Source organism: Ranitomeya imitator, chromosome 3, assembly GCF_032444005.1.
Source record: "Ranitomeya imitator isolate aRanImi1 chromosome 3, aRanImi1.pri, whole genome shotgun sequence".
Taxonomy (NCBI): domain Eukaryota; kingdom Metazoa; phylum Chordata; class Amphibia; order Anura; family Dendrobatidae; genus Ranitomeya; species Ranitomeya imitator.
In genome coordinates this window covers 428557667-428572262 of record NC_091284.1, presented here as the reverse complement: position 1 = coordinate 428572262, position 14596 = coordinate 428557667, and the positions used below count along the sequence as shown (strand labels likewise).

Below are 14596 nucleotides of genomic sequence, written 5' to 3'. Positions count from 1 at the left end.
GTGCTGTGTCCCCCAGTGAAGGCTCCGAGAAACAGATTTTACGATAAGCGACCAAAAATCCTGTTTTCTCTTTCGCGTCTCATTGGGGGACACAGGAACCATGGGACATCTCAAAGCAGTCCCTGGGGCGGGAAAAACAGACTTCCATCAGGTCAGAAGACTCACCACTGCCGCCTGCAAGATCCTTCTGCCTAAGCTGGCGTCCGCCAAAGCATAGGTATGGACCTTGTAAAATTTGGCGAACGTGTGGATGGAAGACCAGATTGCCGCTTTGCAAAGCTGTAGGGTGGAAGTTCTGTGGTGTACCGCCCAGGAAGCGCCGTCTGCCCGGGTAGAGTGAGCCTTTATCCCAGGAGGGGGCACTCTCTTCTTGACCTGGTAAGCCTCTAAAATTGCCGATCTGATCCAGCGAGCAATAGTCGCTTTGGAAGCCGACAGGCCTCTACGCGTGCCATCAGGAATGACGAAAAGAGAATCCGTCTTCCGGAAAACGGCCATTCTAGCCAGGTCGATCTTCACTGCCCTGACGAGGTCCAACTTGTTCAATGATCGCTCCAGAGGATGAGTCAGAGCTGGACAAAAGGAAGGTAGAACAATGTCCTCGTTGAAGTGGAAGGTGGAAACCACCTTAGGGAGAAAGGAAGGCGGAGGCCTGAAGACAACCTTGTCCTGGTGGATAACCAAGAACGGAGGTCGGCAAGAAAGGGCTGCCAACTCGGAAACGCGGTGGATCGAAGTGATGGCCACAAGAAAAGCCACCTTCCAAGATAGAACCGACAGGGAAACCTCCCTGAGAGGCTCAAAGGGGGAACCCCTCAGAATGTCCAGCACAAGATTTAAATCCCATGAATCCACAGGGGCCCTGTACGGAGGGACAGCGTGGGCTGCTCCTTGAAGGAAGGTCTTAACCTGTGGCCGAGAAGATAACGTCTTCTGAAAAAGGATGGAGAATGCAGAAACCTGGCCCTTCAGGGAACTAAGAGCAAGGCCCAAATCCAGCCCTGCCTGAAGGAAGGCCAAAATGGAAGGCAGGGAAAAGGACATAGGTGAAACGCAGTTGGACTCGCACCAACGTTAGTAAGCCTTCCAGGTACGATAGTAGATCCTGGAAGACGAAGGCTTCCAAGCCTGGATCATAGTATCAATCACCAGATCCGAAAGGCAGGACGCTTTTACAACTGCGGTCTCAACAGCCACGCCATCAAACTGGGTGACCGAGAATTCGGGTGGCAGATCGGACCCTGGGACAGCAGATCGGGTCTGTCTGGAAGGCGCCAGGGGGCGTCCGCAAGAAGATTCACTATCTCCAGAAACCAAGATCTCCTGGTCCAATCCGGGGCGATCAGAATGACTGGCATTCCTTCCGCCTTGATCTTTTTCAACAGCGTAGGGAAGCACGAACTGTGACCAAGGAATGGCCAGAGCGTCGACGCCCACTGCGAGAGGGTCGCGAGACCTGGAGATGAACCGAGGAACCTTCCTGTTCATCCGGGACACCGTGAGGTCCACGTCCGGAGTCCCCCATCGAAGACAAATCTGATGAAAGACCTCCTGATGCAAGTACCATTCCCCTGCCGCGAGACCCTCGCGGCTGAGGAAGTCAGCGGCCCAATTGTCCACGCCGGAGACATGCACCGCGGATATCACCGGAACCATTGCCTCTGCTCAGAGGAGGATCTTGGATACCTCGGCCAGGGCCGAGGAGCTCAGTGTCCCCAGCTCTATATGAAGGTGCCCAGGTAGGTTCCAAAACCGTAGTGATACATATAAGAAAAACCTGGCACTCAACTTTATATAGGTGATATTTTATTATTCCAAGCGGAGGTGCAGTAACAGCAAACGTTTCGGTCATAAACACATGACCGTCATCAGTTACTGTAGGTTACAAATTATGAAAATAATATATGAATTGGTAAAAAAATTAAATAAAGTATATACAAAAATTTGTGGCATTACAATGGAAAAACATGGTTCAGAGAAAACAAGTACATCATGACAGTCACATGAAAAGTTAGAGGAAAACAACGGAAGTACATACCGTAAAGTGATTGCTGGTGAAGTGTTAGCTCTGTTTAACCCCTTCACCCCAAAGCTTGTTTTCACCTAAGTGACAGGGCCAATTTTTACAATTCTGACCACTGTCACTTTATGAGGTCATAACTCTGAAACGCTTCAACAGATCTTGGTGATTCTGACAGTGTTTTCTCGTGACATATTGTACTTCATGAAAGTGGTAAAACTTCTTCGATGACTTGCATTTATTTGTGAAAAAAACAAAAATTTGTCAGAAATTATGAAATATTAGCAATTTTCAAACTTTTAGTTTTTATGCCCTTAAATTAGAGAGTTATATCACACAATATAGTTAATAAACAACATTTCCCACATGTCTGCTGTACATCAGCACAATTTTGGAAACATAATTTTTTTTTGTTAGGGAGTTATAAGGGTTAAAAGTTGACCAGCGATTTCTCATTTTTGCAACAAAACTTGCAAAACCATTTTTTTACGGACCACCTCACACTTGAAGTGACTTTGAGGGGTCTATATGACAGAAAATTCCCAAAAGTGACACCATTCTAAAAACTGCACCCCTCAAGGTACTCAAAACCACATTCAAAAAGTTTATTAACCCTTCAGGTGCTTCACAGGAATTTTTTGAATGTTTAAAAAAAATTTAACATTTAACTTTTTTTTCACAAATTTTTTACTTCAGGTCCAATTCGTTTCATTTTACCAAGGGTAACAGGAGAAATTGGACCACAAAACTCGTTGTACAATTTGTCCTGAGTGCGCCGATACCCCATATGTGGGGGTAAACCGCTGTTTGGGCACATGGCAGAGCTCGGAAGGGAAGGAGCGCCATTTGACTTTCCAATGCAAGATTTGCTGGAATTGAGATCGGAGCCCATGTCACGATTGGAGAGCCCCTGACGTGCCTAAACAGTGGAAACCCCCACAAGTGACACCATTTTGGAAAGTAGACCCTCTAAGGAACTAATCTAGATGTGTGGTGAGCACTTTGAACCTCCACGTGCTTCACAGAAGTTTATAATGTAGAGCCGTAAAAAAAAAAATCTTATTAATTTTCACAAAAAATGATCTTTTTGTCCCCAATTTTTTTTCCCCAAGGGTAACAGGATAAATTGGACCCCAAAAGTTGTTGTGCAATTTGTCCTGATTTGTCCTGAGTACGTCGATACTTCATATATGGGGATAAACCACTGTTTGAGCGCATGGCAGAGCTCGGAAGAGAAGGAGCGCCATTTGACTTTTCAATGCAAAATTGGCTGGAATTGAGATCGGAACCCATGTCGCATTTGGAGAGCCCCTGACGTGCCTTAACAGTGGAAACCCCCCACAAGTGACCCCATTTTGGAAAGAAGACCCCCTAAGGAACTTATCTAGATGTGTGGTGAGCACTTTTAACCCCCAATTGTTTCACTAAAGTTTAGAATGTAGTGGTGTGAAAATTAAAAAATCATTTTTTCTTTCCACAAAATGATGTTTTAGCCTGCAATTTTTTTTTTCGCCAAGGGTAACAGGAGAAATTGGACCACAAAAGTTATTGTCCAATTTGTCCTGAGTACGCTGATACCCCATATGTTGGGGGGAACCACCGTTTGAGTGCACGGCAGAGCTCGGAAGGGAAGGAGCGCCGTTTGAAATGCAGACTTAGATGGATTGGTCTGCAGACGTCATGTTGCATTTGCAGAGCCCCGATGTACCTAAACAGTAGAAACCCCCCCACAAGTGACCCCATATTGGAAACTAGACCCCCCAAGGAACTTATCTAGATGTGTTGTGAGAACTTTGAACCAACAAGTGTTTCACTACAGTTTATAACGCAGAGCCGTGAAAATAAAATTTTTTTTTTTTTCCACGAAAATGATATTTTAGCCCCCAGGTTTTTTTTTTTCCCCAAGGGTAACAGGACAAATTGGACCCCAAAATTCCTGAGAACGCTGATACCCCATATGTTGGGGGAACCACTGTTTGGGCGCACAGGAGAACTCGGAAGGGAAGAAGCACTGTTTTAGTTTTTCAAAGCAGAATTGGCTGGAATTGAGATCGGACGCCATGTCGCGTTTGGAGAGCCTCTGATGTGCCTAAACAGTGGAAACCCCCCAATTATAACTGAAACCCTAATCCAAACACACCCCTAACCCTAATCCCAATGGTAACCCTAACCCTAGCCCCAACCCTAACCCTAGTCCTAACCCTAATGGGAAAATGGAAATAAATACATTTTTTTTACATTTTATTTTTTTTCCCTAACTAAGGGGGTGATGAAGGGAGGTTTGATTTACTTTTATAGCTTTTTTTTGGCGGATTTTTAGGGTTGGCAGCTGTCACACACTAAAAGACGCTTTTTATTGCAAAAAATAGTTTTTGCATCACCACATTTTGAGAGCTATAATTTATCCATATTTTGGCCCACAGAGTCATGTGAGATCTTGTTTTTTGCGGGACGAGTTGACGTTTTTATTGGTAACATTTTCGGGCAGATGACATTTTTTGATCGCTTTTTATTCCGATTTTTATGAGGCGGAATGAACAAAAACCAGCAATTCCTGAAATTCTTTTAGGGGGGGCGTTTATACCGTTCCACGTGTGGTAAAATTGATAAAGAAGCTTTATTCTTCAGGTCAGTACGATTACAGCGATACCTCATTTATATCATTTTTTTATGTTTTGGCGCTTTTACACAAAAACTATTTTATATAAAAAAATAATTGTTTTTGCATCGCTTTATTCTGAGAGCTATAACTTTTTTATTTTTCTGCTGATGACGCTGTATGGCGGCTTTTTTTTTGCGGGACAAGATGACGTTTTCAGCGGTACCATGGTTATTTATATCCGTCGTTTTGATCGCGTGTTATTCCACTTTTTGTTCGCCTGTATGATAAAGCAATGTTGCCTTTTTTTTTTTTTTTGCGGTGTTCACTGAAGGGGTTAACTAGTGGGATAGTTTTATAGAGCGGGTCGTTACGGACGCGGCGATACCAAATATGTGTACTTCTATTGTTTTTTTTTAATTTACATAAATAAATGGATTTACTGGGAAATTTTTTTTTTCTTTATTTGGCGATTATTTATTTATTTATTTTTTTTTTTTTAACTTTCTACCATTGTCCCAGGGTGGGACATCACTGTATTAGATCAGATCGTTGATCTGACAGTGTGCATAGCACATAGACAAGCTTAGGTGGCTTTCCGGCGCCTGCTCTCAGCAACTCTCAGCAGGCGCCGGCTAGCCATGTCATTTCATGACCCGGAAGGAGTCCGGCGGCAATCTTGGATCCAGGGACTCCTTCCAGGTCACCGGAGCAACGCGATCTCATCGCTTTTCTCCGGTGGGAGAGCGCAGGGAACCCCCGTCCCTGCGCGATCCCCCTCTATGCCGCTGTCACTACTGACAGCGGCATCAGAGGGGTTAAATGCCCGCGATCGGCGCTACCGCCGATCGTGGGCATTGCTGCGGGGTGTCAGCTGTCATATACAGCTGACACCCGCACCCGATCACCGCGGCGCTCAGTGCGAGACCGCGGTAATCGGTGCGCCGTACTAGTACTGCTGCTGGCACAAATGCAGAGGTGTCCACATTCACCCAGGCATACAGACATTGGCCTTTGGTAAGTGTTCACATTTGGACAGGGGGGTCAGGGACCCATCAGTTTTATGAGACCACCTTGACGACGGTTGATGGGCTCACACTATTTGATTATATCAAATTCTGTGCAAAGCGTCTCTTAAATATTTTCCTAATGTTCAAAAGCCATTTTGCTATTCATATTTCATATATTTCAGATTAGACATGCTTTTGCACAATAGAGTGCAACCTTTTTTGTATATTTATGTATGGAGGTAGCTGCTCCTGGTATGCACCTATTCACACTAGTTTGGATGTGCGAGTCTTTTTTTTTGTCATTTCTATGGTAGCTGACTGACTCAGCACTCCTCCCATCACCATGTGGTTTTTAATTGCATCTCATCACACTTGGTCCCGGCTAACTCATATGTAGGCTTTGCTGAACAGAGGTGTCCACATTCACCCAGGCATACAGACATTGGCCTTTGGTAAGTGTTCACATTTGGACAGGGGGGTCAGGGACCCATCAGTTTTATGAGACCACCTTGACGACGGTTGATGGGCTCACACTATTTGATCATATCAAATTCTGTGCAAAGCGTCTCTTAAATATTTTCCTAATGTTCAAAAGCTATTTTGCTATTCATATTTCATATATTTCAGATTAGACATACTTTTGCACAATAGAGTGCAACCTTTTTTGTATATTTATGTATGGAGGTAGCTGCTCCTGGTATGCACCTATTCACACTAGTTTGGATGTGTGAGTCTTTTTTTTGTCATTACAAATGCAGTGCCGGCAGCGCAGTACTAGTACGGCGCATGTCGCGAAGGGGTTAACAGACTATAGTGCTAATTGCTGTAAAAAATGAGGGTGAATGTATTAGAGAATGAAAGGTAGGGGACGTGACATCGATATAGAGCACCGGTGTGAGAAAAAGAATATCTGCATACCCCTTTAAGGGAGGAGATAGCTGCGATCGCTTACCCTGCTGTGGTGCTGCAGACGCGAGTCCACCGCTTGGCAGCACCACAGCAGGGTAAGCTATCGCAGCGATCTCCTTCCACCTCCCTGACCCCCTCTAGATGGGCAAACAAGCTAATAATAACCTTACCCCATTACAGGCTGCGCCCATACCCGAGTATTCTAACCAGTGACTTCCCTTAAAGGGGTATGCAGATATTCTTTTTCTCACACCGGTGCTCTATATCGATGTCACGTCGATATAAAATATCACCTATATAAAGTTGAGTGCCAGGTTTTTCTTATATGCCCCCCTGATGGTTGACATATGCCACCGCCGTGGCATTGTCCGTCTGGATTCAGATCGGTAGACTCCTGAGAATCCTTTCCCAGTGACGAAGAGAAAGTTGGCCCGAATCTTGAGGACGTTGATTGGCAGAGAGGACTCCTGCGCCGACCAACGACCCTGAACAGTCAGGTGATGAAACACCGCACCCCAGCCTAGTAGGCTGGCGTGCGTCGTCACCACCTGCCAGTGAACTGGAAGGAAGTACCTGCCCTGGGAGATGATAGGTGACGTCAGCCACCAGTTGAGGGACGGTTTGACCCGGGGAGAGAGTCGGATCGGGCAATCCAGGGAGAAGACAGACCTGTCCCACTGTGACAGGATGGCCTGCTGAAGAGGTCGTGAGTGAAAATGGGCAAAGGGAATTGCTTCTAATGTTGCTACCAACCTCCTCAGAACCTTCATGGCCGATCGGAAATAGGGAAACCGAGGACCCTGAAGCAAGCGTACGTCCTGACGAAGGATGGATCTCTTGTCTTCGGGAAGGAAAACTTTGGTCTGACAAGTGTCGAAGAGCATGCCCAGAAAGACGAGGCGCTGTGAAGGAACAATACAGGATTTCTTCCTGTTGACAAGCCACCCGAAATAGGCTAGAGTGTCGAAGACGATGGACAGGCTCTCGTGAGCCTGAGAAAAGGACGGAGCCTTGATGAGGATGTCGTCGAGGTACGGACAAAGTACCAGTGCCCTGACCCTCAAGATGGCTATCAGCGCTGCCATGATCTTCGTGAAAACCCTGGGAGCGGTTGCGAGACCGAATGGCAGGGCGACAAACTGAAAATGCTCCTGATGTACTGCAAAACGCAGGAATCTGTGATGTCCCGGGAAGATCGGGACATGGAGGTAGGTGTCCTGGATGTCTATGGAGCACAGAAATTCCTGAGCCTCCATGGAAGCAATTCATGAACAAAGGGATTCCATCCTGAAGTGTCTCAGCCGAACCCTCTTGTTCAGCAATTTGAGATCCAGGATGGGACGAACCTTGCAGTCTTTTTTCGGTACCACAAAAAGATTTGAATAGAACCCTGTGAACCATTCTTTTTCTGGAACAGGAGCGATAACCCCGGATTCGAGGAGGGAAGCAATGGCTACAAAGAAACCCGGAACAAGAGAGGGGGCTCTTGGAGGGCTGGATTCGATGAAACGATCCCGGGGACGTGAAATGAACTCTATTTTGTATCCTGAGGATACCACTTCCCTGACCCATGCGTCCTCCACTGAGGAGATCCAGACGTCCCTGAAAAAGAGAAGATGGCCACCCAGCTTGGGAGGTGCGCTGGGGTCTTGCCGTGAGTCATGCTGAGGTGGATCTTCCAGTCCTAGACCTGGAAGATCTACCTTGGGAGTAGCGTGGACGCCAGGAAGGAGTGGGTCTAAAGGATACCGCCTTCTTCTCTTGACGTGCCTGTTGCCTCTGCTGCTGCTAGGAAAAGGAGTTTGACGCCGCAAAGCGACGAAAAGGCCGAAATTGTCGCCTAGGAGGAGGCCGGCAAGGTTTAGACTGGGGAAGAAGAGAACTTGTGCCCCTGGTGGCGTCCTTAATGATTTGGTCCAGCTTAGAACCAAAGAGACGTGAACCTTGAAAAGGCAGGCTGGTAAGGGACTTTTTAGAAAACAAATCCGCCTGCCAGGCCTTGAGTCAAACGGTTTGGCGGATGGCAACAGCATTGCTGGATGCCTGAGCCGCACAAGATGCAGCGTCCAGTGAGGCGGAGACCAGGGATTCCCCGCATGAGAAATCTGGTTGGCAAGCTCCGCCAGCTATCGGGTGGAGCTCCGTCCAGGATGCCCCAACAGAGTTGTTTGGCCCATTTAGAAATGGATTTAGAAACCCAAGTGGAAGCAAAGGCTGGGCATAGAGTAGCTGCAGCCGCTTTAAAGGCTGACTTCGCAAAGGATTCTATGACTATCGTTAGAATCCTTTAGAGATGCTCCGCTGGACAGTGGGAGGACCGTGTTGGTGAACAGCCTGGAAACTGGAGGATCCACTGAGGGAGAAACCGTCCAATTGGCGGTAAGTTCAGGAGAAAAGGGATATAACACGCCAAGGCGCTTTCCCCTCTGAAAACGTCTGGTCGGATACTCTCTCTGGTCATGATCTCCTCGAATTCAGGGTGAAGAGCGAAAAACTTGGAAGGTGGTTTAGACCGTCTAAACAAAACCGCCTGATCTGCGGGTTCCGTAGAGGAATCTTTGATGCCACAGGTCTGATTTACCGCTCCAATCAGGTTCTGAACCATATCCCTCATGCTAGCGATTAGGTTAGAATCCAGCTCCAAAATATCCTCCGAAGGCGCATCAGAGAACGTCTCGCCTGACTCAGGGGAGGAGGACCGGGGAGAGGCCGACCGCATAGAAGGACCGTGTGTCGAGATGGAACGAGAAGAGGACTCAGACCGGCGTTCCGGTCTGGACATTTTGCGGCCTATAACGGTAGGCTCGGACGGAGTCTCCTGCGACCCGCTGGCTACTGCAGGGGTCTGCAGGGGCAACCTATCAAACACGGACACAAGGGTTTGAGACACCTGTGTTAGATCCCCTACGGATTGTGACAGAGGAAGCCCAGTCTGGAGTGGAGGCTTCGCTCTGTGGCGGAACAGCAGGAGCGTCCTGGGCGGTGGGCATAATGGGGTTGCTGCAGGTCTGACAGAGGGGAGAGGACTGACCTGAGGGAAGTTTGCAGTCACAAGACGAACACGCAAAGTGTTTGACTAAGGCAGAAGAAGTAGAGGCAGAAGTAGGAGGACGAGAGCGACTTCCCTTAAAATTAGACATGGTGAACGAACCTCTGAGGAATGCCAGAAGGTTAGGGGACAGGAGGGCAGAGGAGAGTGTGAGTCTGCAGAGCAGAGCTACTCACGACAGGCGATGGATGGAAAGCTGCCAGCTTAGAAGATGCAATTAGATGGTGATGATCCTTAACGCAGGGGTGTAGGCAGACAGAGCAGACTTCTGGGACACTCTTCTGTCTTGGACCGGCTGTAGGGATGAGCCTCAAGGAATGAGGACGCCAGGATACGCACTCTTTGGAGGAGGCGGAGCAAGGCGTTCCTGGTGGCTAAAAACAAACTTCTGGGGCACAGGAGAAAGTGGGCGGGGCTAACCACCAAGAATAGCGCCGGTGGGCGGAGCTCACCGACTTGAACGGAAGAAAAACCCGCCCGATGGAAAGGAAGGCACAGTCGCAGCCAGAAGTAGGCCCCGGGGGAAGCTGGGCCCTAAATTAGAAGCCGGCGACCGCCGGAGAGGGCCGCGGTGACGGCAGATGTGCAGCCACTAGGAACGCAGCGCGCCTGCCTGCAAGGCCGCCGCGCCAGGACAGAAAGGAGCGCGGCCGCAGAAAAAGGTAGCGCGACTGCCTGTAGGGCCGCTGCACTGGCTTTACTGAAAAGTGCGGTCGCCGGTGGAAAACGGCGCGGCTGCATGCCACCGCACCAGAGAGGGAGAAGTGGCTGTGGTAAAAAAGCAGCCCGGCTGCCAGTAGGGCCACCGCGCCGCTCAGAGTAAGGAGCGGCCGCAGAAAAAAAGGGGTAGTGCGGCTGACAGTGCGGAGGGAGCAGCGCGGCCGCCGCGCGAAAAGGGTCTGCAGGGGCAAGAAATGACTTCCCATGTTACCCTGCTAGCTTGGGAGGGACCCAGAGGAAGAGAAATACTCACCTAAACATCCCATGCCGTTCCGTTACTAACCTAAAACCGGGGAAGGTATCAGACGTCCAGGGAGCTGTGATGGACGTCCTCGTCTCCTCCAACCGACAGGCTCTGGTGGGCGATAGGATGGGGGACAGAGCTAGGACCAGACTTCTAAGCACGCTTGTGTGCTAGGATCTTGGTCCTGCTGTCGGATCTATGAGGATACGGGGTGACAGTACACGCCGTACTCATAGTTCGTATTGTGGGATTACAGGCGTGACTGTTCACCCTGTATCCCTCTGGAAAACCTGAAAGAAAACGACGTGCATTGAGGTAGATAAGGGTCTAATGAAAGACCTGTGTCCACCTTCTACTGAAACTAAGCTAAACTGAGGTTCATAATGCCAGTCGGTGGGGTGTACACTGCAGAGGAGGAGCTAACTTTTTTTGTGCATAGTGTCAGCCTCCTAGTGGCACCAGCATACACCCATGGTTCCTGTGTCCCCAAAGAGAGGCGATAGAGAAATTCTTGTTAATTAGAATTTTGTAGTGGAAACTTTACCTTTGCCTTTAAGACTTTCTGTGGAGTGTACATATTTTTGCAACATGGTCTTGAATTAATTTGCTAGGAAAATTAGTTTTTGGGTGTACAAAATAAAAAATCTTGCCTGCAAGCAATGGTTCACATTTGTGGGAGCATTTTGCAGTATGGTATCCAATGGAAAATGTTGATTCTGAAAGGAAACTAAAGTCTTAAAAGTCTATTGAGATGTACTTATTTATACTGAGCACCATCTCTCTTTGTACACTGCTCAAAAAAAGGGGACACTTGAAGAGAATATAACTCCAAGTAAATCAAACTTCTGTGAAATCAAACTGTCCACTTAGGAAGCAACACTGTTTGACCATCAATTTCACATGCTCTTGTGCAAATGGAATAGACAACAGATGGAAATTATTGGCAAATTATCAAGACACTCAATAAAGGAGTGGTTCTGCAGGTGAGGACCACATCTCAGTACCAATGATTTCTGCCTGATGTTTTGTTTACTTTTGAATGTTGGCTGTGCTTTCACACTCGTGGTAGCATGAGACAGACTCTACAACCCACACAAGTGGCTCAGGTAGTGCAGCTCATCCAGGATGTCACATCAATGCGAGCTGTGGCAAGAAAGTTTGCTGTGTGTAAGTGTAGTGTCCAGAGGCTGGAGGTGCTACCAGGAGACAGGTCAGTACACCTGGAGACGTGGAGGGGGCCATAGGAGGGCAACAACCCAGCAGCAGGACCGCTACCTCAGCCTTTGTGCAAGGAGGAACAGGAGGAGCACTGCCAGAGCCCTGCAAAATGACCTCCAGCAGGCCACAAATGTGCATGTGTCTGCACAAATGGTTAGAAACTGACTCCATGAGGATGGTCTGAGTGCCCGATGTCCACAAATGAGGGTTGTGCTTACAGCCCTACACAGTGCAGGGTGCTTGGCATTTGCCACAGAACACCAGGATTGGCAAATTTGCCACTGGCGCCCTGTGCTCTCCACAGATGAAAGCAGGTTCACACTGAGCACATGAGACAGACGTGAGTCTGGGGACACCGTGGAGAGCGATCTGCTACATGCAACATCCTTCAGCATGACCGGAGTGGCAGTGGGTCAGTAACGGTGTGAGGTGGCATTTCTTTGGAGGGCCGCACAGCCCTCCATGTGGTCGCCAGAGGTAGCCCGACTGCCATTAGGTACCGAGATGAGATCCTCAGACCCCTTGAGACAATATTCTGGTGCGGTTGGCCCTGGGGTCCTCCTAATGCAGGACAATGCCAGACCTCATGTGGCTGGAGTGTGTCAGCAGTTCCTGCAAGATGAAGGCATTGAAGCTATGGACTGGCCCGCCCGTTCTCCAGACCTGAATCCGATTGAACACATCTGGGACATCATGTCTCGCACCATCCACCAACGTGACGTTGCACCACAGACTGTCCAAGAGTTGGTGGATGCTTTAGTCCAGGTCTGGGAGGAGATCCCTCAGGAGACCATCCGTCACCTCATCAGGAGCATGCCCAGGCGTTGTAGGGGGGTCATACAGGTGCATGGAGGCCACACACACTACTGAACATCATTTCCTTTTCTTGAGGCATTTCCACTGAAGTTGGATTAGCCTGTAACTTCATTTTCCACTTTGATTTTGAGCATTATTCCAACTCCAGACCTCCGTGGGATATTAGTTGTGATTTATGTTGATAATTTTTAGGTTTTATTGTTCTCAACACTATCCACTATGTATTGAATAAAGATTTACAACTGGAATATTTCATTCAGTGATATCTAGGATGTGGTATTTTAGTGTTCCCTTTATTTTTTTGAGCAGTGTATATGTGTGTATATATACTGTAATGTGCCTGGGCGATGTAGGGCATTGCGGCAGTGACCTAGGCAGATGTAGTTCATATAAGCAAAGTGTGGGGCTTTATTTTCAGCCAACGGGTACAAACAGTAAAGAAACAAAAAACAACAAAGAATTACCCAGCTATGTGCTAACTAACATACCATACCACTGACTCACACTACCAGGGATGTATGCAGGCATGGCTTTCCAGCCACTTAGCTCTTTTAACCATTGTGCGTATCTCTCCTCAGGAACACATATCAGGAGTGATTAGTCCCACCACTAAATCCTCATTACTCCAATAAAACCAAGCTAAACACACACTTTGCTTACTCAAGTGTAGGTCGGAGAGGTAGCAGACCTCAACACAAACTGATTTTGGATTAAAAATCCCCATTTACCACACACACAAAACAAGACATCTCGATCCAGTTTCTGAAATACATTTTATTTATACGGTTAATGTGGAGATTTTTTTTAAGCAACATAGGAAATTGGATTTTGCGATAAACTAGCGACATGCTCCCTTAGGCTGCAACACAGTAATCATTGGCACGGAATGTACACATATTGGGGATGGGCAATTAAACACATGGTATGGTCACAAGAATAGGAACACAAGTGGCACCAAAGTAGTCACTCATCTGGACAATCTCATCCTAGGTTGTTAAACTATAAGCTAAGTGTGTGGACAGATAAGAATGACAGCAGGCATATATATATTGGGGATATGAGATGCTATTTTGTTGTTCACAGTACATAGACAGAGTTTAGGTGCGCAAACATACACAATATTCCCAACCTAAGTTTACAACGACTAGTTTTCCAGATTTACAATAGTGATTATGATTAACAATGGCAAGGAACATCTATACAATGCAGAATCAGGACTATTAAACTGCACTGGATTAACATGTCAAGCACATCATATTGAAGAAGAAAACATTTGCTGTAAATTAGATATTGGTCTATATGTATATTGCTGTTTATTCATGTAGTAAAAGAGGAGACTGTGCAACCAGACGTGGCCAGTACCTACCAAAATTGGCTGCCACCTCTACAGATTACTAATTCCTATTTATGATTAGCAAGTGCTTTCCTCCTTATTCTCCTGTTTGCTTCATTACAGAGAGACCCTGCCGCCATAGCTTTGACGTGATGGAATGTACAACTCAGTACACTGTAAGAATAGTAGGGTAGACAGACATGTTACATGAGAAATAGTTTTCATCTATGAGAGGTTGTCTGATGCAGGATCACATTTAGGTCTTCAAGATGGAGTCATACACTTGGTACACATAATTACACACCTCTGGAGCACGGCACTTCAGGGAAAGCTGCAGGAGGAACAAGAAACACACACAAAAAAAGAAGATAAGGTCTCATGCATCCAACTTTAATTTCATGAATTAGATGGAATTATCTACCTGCCAGATTAGCAAAAAAAAAAGTCTCAGGTCATTTACACAGTTGCTATCAAAATTATTCAATCCCCATTTGAAATTAGGTTTATTAGCAAAATGTTTAAACTCTTTGCAATAAACCAAAGAACAGTATTTCCAAATTCAACACAAAATGCCACTTTGGCTGCTGCAAACTCAGAATTATCCAACCCCTTCAATATGCAGTACAGCAGCTTTGGCTGTTATGACCTGCTGCAAACTTGATGTATAACAAGCATCCT

The 14596-nt window shown here is 47.0% G+C and overlaps 1 protein-coding gene across 3 annotated transcripts in view; it reads right to left on the bottom strand.

The window, feature by feature from the left end:
• Nucleotides 1–13339: 13339 nt before the first annotated feature.
• The window catches only part of AP2B1 (adaptor related protein complex 2 subunit beta 1), a 153656-nt gene continuing 152399 nt past the window's right edge, over nucleotides 13340–14596 (bottom strand). For all 3 annotated transcript variants that reach the window (XM_069757262.1, XM_069757264.1, XM_069757265.1), the window contains one exon: nucleotides 13340–14249. In XM_069757262.1, the coding sequence (XP_069613363.1) occupies nucleotides 14175–14249 (75 nt within the window). In that variant the 3' untranslated portion in view covers nucleotides 13340–14174. The remainder of the gene's footprint in view (nucleotides 14250–14596) is intronic.